The following is a 7,759-nucleotide window of genomic DNA, read 5'->3' on the forward strand; positions in this document are numbered from 1 at the left end:
CGAAACAACAGAAAATAAAATCGGAAGGCAATGCCAGGGTGGGCGATCCTCGGGTGAGGACTCTGCCGCGTCCCTCCTCCGGCAGAAAGTTCCCCCCAGCCAGGCTCACGTTGGTGCCGGTCCCGCGCCCCCCCGGCTCCCACCGCCCACTCCCGCGCCCACAGCCGCCCAAGCTGAGACCCGACGTCCCACGTTACACTCACCGCTCCGCAGAGCCCTGGCGAGGGTGAAGGTGAGGGCTGCACAGTGCAGGAGAAGTCCCCAATCCATTTTCCCTTCAGGGGAAAGGAGGAAAAAAATAAAAATGCCCTCCACGCACAACTCTTCCTTAAATCCTGCAACTGGAGTGAGGAGCAGAAAGCACGGTCCGCAAAGGCAGTCCCGGGGGCAGAGGGAGGCTGGCTTCTCTCTGTGCCTCAAGCCGCCCGCATCCTGTCATTTAGCTCCGGCTCCCTCTCCCTTTCCCCACACTTGTTCTTTCTCCAGGCGCCGCTGCCTCTGCCATTCCCAGCGAGACTAGAAAGCCAAATGAAAACGAGGAAAAAAAATAACAAAAACAAAACCCAACAAACACACAAACAAGACAGACAAAAATCCTGGCTGCTGCCGGCACCTCGGGAGCGCTCTGCCGGGCGGGCTCCGGGAGACGCGGCGGGGGTGCTCTGCGGAGGGGAAATAAGGAAGGGAAAGCGGCCGTGAGCGGGGAGCAGCCGGGCGCTGGAGTTTGGCAAACTGCGTCCCCGCCGCCTGCCCTGCTCTCCCGCGGGGCCGGAGCCCCGGGGCGGCGGTGCCCGCGGTACCAGCGGTGCCCGGCGCCCCGCACTCACCTGCCCCGGCGGGGGACGAGCGAGCGCTGCCGCCGCAGGGACTCCCGGCCGGCCTGGGAAGGGGGAAGCGCCCGGGCGGCTCCTGCTCGCAGCCTGAGGAAGAGGAGCGCAACTCAGCGGCAATAAGAGAGGCCGAGGAGCCGCCGTCTCCCAAGCCCCAGTCCCCTCCCCCTCCCCGCCCTCCTCCTTCTCCTCCTCCTCCTCAGCCCCCCCAAGACATCGGCAGCGCAGAAGAACGAACAAACAAACACGGCGAGCCCCAGACCTGACACTCAGCCGAGGCGTGGTCTGGCGAGCGGGAACGCGAGGGGAGAGGGGGGATCGAGAGGCGGCGTCCCCCGGCACGGCAGGTAGAGCCGATCCGGGCGGAGGCACCACCTGCGCCCGCCGCCCCGCGGGCTCCTGCCCTGCCCTGCCCTGCCCTGCCGTGTCCTGCCGTGTCCTACCGTGCCCCGGCCCCACGCACACACACACTCACCCCCGCCCACGTCCCGGCTCGCTCTCCGCACGGTGCCCCGCGGGAGCCCTGTCCCGTCCCTTCCCGGGCCGCCCCCTCTGCCACATTTCCCCCCCTCCCAGCACTCTCTTTTTATTTCGTGCGGGAGTGCAGCCAAGGGTCCGTCTCCGCGCGTGTCCCTCGGAATCCCTGCTGTTCCCCAGTGGGACACCACCGTTCCCTGTGATGCTAGGGGAGGCTGGCTGCGCTGGTGTGGGGTGAGCTGCCCTCACCCTTCGTGAGAGGATCTCCAAGTGTTAGGCTCATCCGGCCACTGCCCTCGTCCTCTTTGCATTTCTGCATCTCGGCGGGAGGCCTCCCTGCATCCCGTCTCTTTCGACCCTTTTCCCACCTCCCTTCTCACCCACCCTGGCTGTCATTCCTGTCTTTCTGAGCTTCTGTTGTGGCTTTGCCCCTCCATTCTATCTGTCTCTCATGAAGCCTCTTGAGGGGCTGCAGAGCTGCTGGGGTCCCCCAGGGCCAGCTCTGCTCCGCATGGGGGCTATGCAGGATGAAATCCCCATTGGGGAGTGTTTGTCTCCTTCTGAGCATCCTCCCCCTCCTTGCTCCCACTGGCAACAGAGGACAGGAACTAACCAGGGACATAGTGGGCTCTGAATCCTGCTGCTTTGGCTGCACGGTCTGGTGCTCACCAGCTATGGGCCCTGTTCCTTCCTTGCCCTATTGCCCTGCCTTACAGGCGGTCCCTGCACCTGGGGAGTGATCACCTAGCCAAACCCGACTGGTTCTTTTATGTGGAGTACTTTGAGCTCCCTCTGCATTGAGGCAATCCAGCCGCTGGGGTAGGGGTTAGAGGAAGAGCTTCAAGGCTGAGAGCTGAAACACAGTGTTAAATGGTCCCCAAAGATAGGTCTGTGCTAAGAAAATGACCTGCGGCCAGCGGTGGATGTCAGCCACTCTCATCTCCCAGAGCAGTTTGAAAACAATTTGTTACTGGTGCACAGTTGAGGCAAACTCTGTTAATGCTTCATCAGAAAAAAGGCCTGATAGAGGACCTACTCCACGAGGAGTCTTTGTGAGGGATGTTGTGGGAAAAGAATTGGGCTTTGCTGGGGCAGGGTCATCCTCCAAGTGTAGCCGCAGCAATAAATCCCTGTCCACTCTGAAGATGTAACCATGTTTGAAATAGTTTTCAAACATAGTTGTAAGTCTGCAGCCACACAGATTAACTACAAATGTGTTACATCTGTGTGCAGAAATCACACACAGATCCAGTCTCCTCCATCTCTTTGTCTCTAGCCCTGAGTCTGAGACTTCCACTCTCACTCTCCCTCTCTGCCCTTTTGAAGCCCCGACTTTAAGGTCAGCTGAAGTCTGGAGATTAAGTCCGTAGGAAATCTGTCTGCTGTTTTCATGCTGCACACTCTCTCACTACTACTTTCTGAGTTTTTGCCAGATATTCCCCTTCTCTTCTGTGATTGCAGTTCTGTAATATCGTGCAGTAAAGTGCAGTTTGATCCTGTTATACTCTCTGTACACTTCATTCTTTCCTTTCTCAGCTTCTGTCCCTGCCCTTGCCCCTGCTCCTGCCCATGCCTGTGTCTGCAGGCAGGCTAGAAACCAGGCAGGCTGGAACTAGTCAGATTGAGTTATTGGGTTCAGTCTCATTTCCCCATCTTTAGGCAGTCTCTGGATCATCATTTGCAATACTTATGCATTTCCTTGATTGATTGGAATGTATATTTTATGGGTAGCACATTAAGCCCCCTTTATTTTTTTTCTTTTAGAGAAGTTCCCAGAACAAGGGGGAAGGGGAGAGTTAGCAGTGCTTTCTGATTATTAAAACTCTCATTCTGTTGCACAGTCCTTGAGATAAATTGGTTCTGAAGCGTATCTTAGTTTGCGACCGTCTGAGCAACAATACAGGTTTTAAAATAAAGTAAATGTATTTTTGAAAACCAAAATTATCCGCTGATGGTAGCTCAGTAAGGGGTTGCAGAATTATATACATACATATTTGTTTTAAAACCTCAGCCTCAGAAGCCAAGATTAATTCTGTAAGTAACAAATAGTAAGCAGATACCCAGAGAGCATGTATATCAAAAATTACACTTAGTGCATGACAGTGATGTCTCTCTTGCTTTGAGATTAGCATAGTCTGTAAGGTAATTGCTACTAATCTGCAGAAAGGAAATAATAATTCCCAGTTGTACATTTTAAAAATGCTCCAAACCAACCAACCAACCAATCAACTGTGGTGTTTTACCCATTTTTTTTCTTATTTGATTAACAGGTTGCTTTTTGCAGATAGAGATACAGTGTGTTGGTAGCTAGTGTATTTTAAAGAAATTCTATTCCCTGAAAGAAAAATAAAACACTTAAATGCGAACAGAACATGTACATTAGGGAAGATGGTACAATGTGATAAATTTTAAGATAATGATGAAGGTTGCTTTTATCACCTGAGCCTACCCTGTAACCATTAATCCATGTATCAAGGTTTATTTCAACATGCTCATGTCTCAAATGTCTGTGCTTCCTCTTCTTGCAGAGAGACAGATATACACCAGGCTGCAAAGACAGCTGAACAGGAATGGCCTCTTTTGAGGCTAACATGGCCCATGGAAGAGGATTTCTGTCCTTCCTCAACACTCTGTAGGTATTTTAGATTTCACACTGAAGACTTTTTTTTTTCTGTTGAATTCTCAAGGCCTAACAAATATAGAAGAGTCTGGTACAATAATATCCTTTCCTACCATAACATGAATGGCACTAGTCTATTTTTTCCACCCATCTTTTTCTTTCTGGTTCATGGATACAGGCACCGGCTTCTTCCATGTATGAATTGCCCTGAAGTGATGAGTGAAGGCATTCTATCCTTGGTTTACATATATTTACCTGAAAATGCTTAATCTTTAATCATCTTGAATATAAACTGGCATCAAATGAAACATTCAGAAGTCTCTTTTTATAATCCACTTCTCACATTTTAGTCACAGTATTTTAGGTCCTGATCCTGCAACTGCTTACACATTTGTTCAGCTCTCCCTTTTCCCATCAGTAATGGGATTTTATGGCAAGGATGAGTTAGTGTTACAAAGACTGAATCTGAATCCAGTGTATGTAAAATTTAATGGAGTGGCTAGCTTTGGGGTTTGGGTTCAGGCCCATCTTTGCTTCGTAATTTGACTTGGTGTTTATAATGCTTTTTTGAAGATTGTCTGCACTTCTGTTATAAACCTGTTTCTCAAGAACTTTATAATTCAGCCATAAAAAAATATTTGCCTTGGGCTAAATCATGTAATATAAAACTTAAAATTCCAAAGGAAAAAACACTTTTCCCATTTTAACAATAGCAGAACAGAGCAACTTTGATGTTTACTCCTTTATGTACTCACATAACACGGTAACACATTTAATTAAAAACTAAGTTTGGCAAATGATTAATCAATGGCTTAAGACACTTTTATTTGGTATTATTTTGAAAAAGAAACACAACAAATTAAACCCATCCATAATATTAAAAGCCTGAAAATGCAGACTTCCTACTAGTGTTTAGTGTAGAATAGAAATATATTTACTTTATGACTAGTACCTACTAATATCTTCATATGCAGTCTGATGCTCGTTTATAATCTTCTCTCTAATGTTTTTCTTTTCTTTCACTTATCTTCCCCAATAATCTCTCCAAAATTAGGCTTCTATGTCATCTCCTCTCCTGTTGTTTTGGCCACATGAATCACTGCTTGGCTTCCTGTTGCTTACTGTACTGAACCAAAGCTATTTACCCTTATCTTTAAGATCAGACATACATTTTCCCTTGTCTATATCTCTCCTCTCTCAACCCTTTTATCTCCTACATCTTTTATCCTCCTACTCAGTCTCTCACACTCAATGCTTTTTTACCCTGTCCTCTCACGTTACACCTCTTTTCCACACACAACCACACGCATCTAAATGATCTTCCTTCTTTTACTGCACATCTTACCCTGCTCCAAGGGGCCACTGCAAATACATTTATTTTTATAAACTCTGACATCTGATTTATACATTATTTAAATTTACATATGGCCATGTGTTGCAATATACATTCATATCGTATACTCCATTGGTTAGAGATCAGATTCATTTGCATTTACATCATCTCCACACTGACTACATTGTTAGGGTTAGAGTGACTTTACAAATATCTTACCAGACTCCTTGGAATCACAACTATGCCATCTCACAAATGCCTTATCAATGTTCATCATCCTGTCTAAACATATTCCACTCCAAAAAATTAGCACAGCCCAAGGCTTTATTAGCTGATTATCTGATCATCAAAAGTCAAACGTTTTTATCTGTGTCAAAGGCAAATTATTGCACATATCATTCTATTCCCATTTCCAGTGTGACAACAAGCTCATCAGGTCTCTCCAAGGTCTAATTCTTCAATGCAAATGTAGCTTGCATTGCTACATTGCCAAAATCTAAGCACGGTAACCATGTTTTTCCAGATTGCCCCACTCCTTTTTCTTTCTTTCTTTCTTTAGTAATATTTGTATATTCTCAGTGTAATCTGCTTGTTATCAGAAATAGGAAGTAGGGGACATATACAACATATGATTTACAGTAGTGTCCTTAATAATAATACCTGATCAACTCAAGGGGTTCTGAAGTAGCTGTTTCTGTGATGAAGGAAGTAATACATAGCAAATCCACCATATGGACTAAGAATCTGATTATATTTCACTGATGATGGACAAAATCCCACTGACTTCAAAGGAGAAAAGCAGGCCCTGTATGATGATAATGGACTCTTAGGTTATAAACTTGTTTTTATCAACTTCAGTTGTTTCCATTTGTTTGCATAATGGGTGTATCAATGTCTGTCTTTACACTAAGATAACTACTGCAAAAACCAAAAATAGCAGTTCCTTTCAAAGTAAGGTTTTGCCATGCTGAAGGTCTATAATCATTAAGAAGTAGGTAAAAACAGTGTTAGATGTATCTTTGTATTTCTCGTCTTGCTCTATTTTTGGCTGGAAAATTAGTGTCCTGCTCATGTAATCTATTCATCTGTAAAGGCCCATATGATTATATGATATTATTGAAAATTATATGCACTACTTTATATGTGCTCCATCTGATAGAATAATACTAGGAAGGGTGCGATGTTATTAGGGAAATGGAAGCTGTCACAGCAGCACTGCATGGTTGTCATGCACCCCCTTTAGCTACAATGCAGCAATCAGGGTAAACAAGCAGTCGAACTGCATTCATTACAGATCAGATTCCCTTTCTCTGCCGTCTCTCATCTTCTTCAAGAGATGTTCTCTATCATAATTTTCTTTGTCACTTATTACAGCTGATGTTAAATGGCTTTTCAGCTAAATGCTTGTTTGGGTTATTTATTAACTAGAGAACATTTACATTGGCATACTTTGATGTTATACATGCAATGGAGAACCCATTTGTAGACTATAGTGGATTAACTAGAAATTCAGGGAATTGTATTCGAAGGGATTAACTCTTAGGCAGTGGATTACCTCCAGTCGGTTAGCTTCATTGGAGGAGATGGAAGCAACCCCTAACACACAGATCTTTATTCAGGTGATTACATGTAATGGTAGGAGTATTATTCAAATAAATGAAATATAGTTAGTTTATACTCTGCTGTTGTTGGTCTTGCAGCTTAAGAATACGGACTGAGATCTGGAGGGAGCTCTTAGGGTCTACATGGGTGAATTTTGTTTCATATTGGGGCTTGAAATTGGAAAGCTACGAGATTCATTTTCAGGATGTTGGTTTCTTTCAGTATTTCCTCCTTATTGCTATGTTAGTAGAAAAATTGCTCTAATATGTCGTGTTTCATAACATTACTTTGAAAAAATCCCACCACAGAGTAATATTTTGTTTTGTTACTTTAACAGAAAGATGCAATTAAAACAAAAAGGACATTTTGGCTATGGAATATGGGTGGTAAATTTTTTAGAAACTGCATTTGCAGGGGGCAGTAGAGGGATGTCAGAGGAACCCAATGAAGGTGTTAAAAAATTGGACTGCTAACGTCCCTAGTAGCTAACTAGAAAAAGGTATTAAAAGAGAGACTGAAAAAGGAATAGGAAATTATGTTCTAAAAGGCCTCACCTTTCTTGGAAATTTGTTGTGGTTTTCATTTTTTCTCTATCTTGTCTTTTCTACTTTATCTTTACCTGTATTGGGACCACTTTATTGCCAATAAAATCAATTGAAGAACTCCTGTTTTGAGCTTTACCTACTTTGCAGGAGAAAAAAAGTTTTTAAAAGAAGCTTCTATGTAATAACCAAAGCAGTTTTCAACACATCTCACAATCTTCTCAATCTTATTTCATGAAAAGGGTAACAGAATCATTGTGTCAGATTTTTTGTCATCTTCCAGGTATAGTTTAACATTTCTTAGAGACCTTTCTGAAATCTATTTTTCATTGTGGGTTCATGACTTTATATAATT

At 44.6% G+C, this 7,759-nt stretch overlaps 2 protein-coding genes across 5 annotated transcripts in view; both read right to left on the bottom strand.

Moving 5' to 3' along the window:
- The window catches only part of NRP1 (neuropilin 1), a 112,905-nt gene extending 112,559 nt beyond the window's left edge, over window positions 1-346 (bottom strand). For all 4 annotated transcript variants that reach the window (XM_051802327.1, XM_051802328.1, XM_051802326.1 and 1 more), the window contains exon 1: window positions 204-346. In XM_051802327.1, the coding sequence (XP_051658287.1) occupies window positions 204-270 (67 nt within the window). In that variant the 5' untranslated portion in view covers window positions 271-346. The remainder of the gene's footprint in view (window positions 1-203) is intronic.
- Window positions 347-416: 70 nt separating this feature from the next.
- LOC127477614 (collagen alpha-1(I) chain-like) lies at window positions 417-2,484 on the bottom strand. The gene is made up of 3 exons (XM_051802122.1): window positions 2,344-2,484; window positions 1,093-1,269; window positions 417-920 (listed from the first exon to the last, which is right to left on the bottom strand). Exons 1-3 carry the CDS (start codon window positions 2,482-2,484, stop codon window positions 417-419), a joined length of 822 nt encoding a protein of 273 aa, XP_051658082.1.
- Between the last annotated feature and the right edge of the window lie 5,275 nt (window positions 2,485-7,759).

This window comes from Manacus candei, unplaced genomic scaffold (genome assembly GCF_025592945.1).
Source record: "Manacus candei isolate 608988 ecotype Guabito, Panama unplaced genomic scaffold, ASM2559294v1 h1tg000056l, whole genome shotgun sequence".
Classification (NCBI taxonomy): Eukaryota; Metazoa; Chordata; class Aves; order Passeriformes; family Pipridae; genus Manacus; species Manacus candei.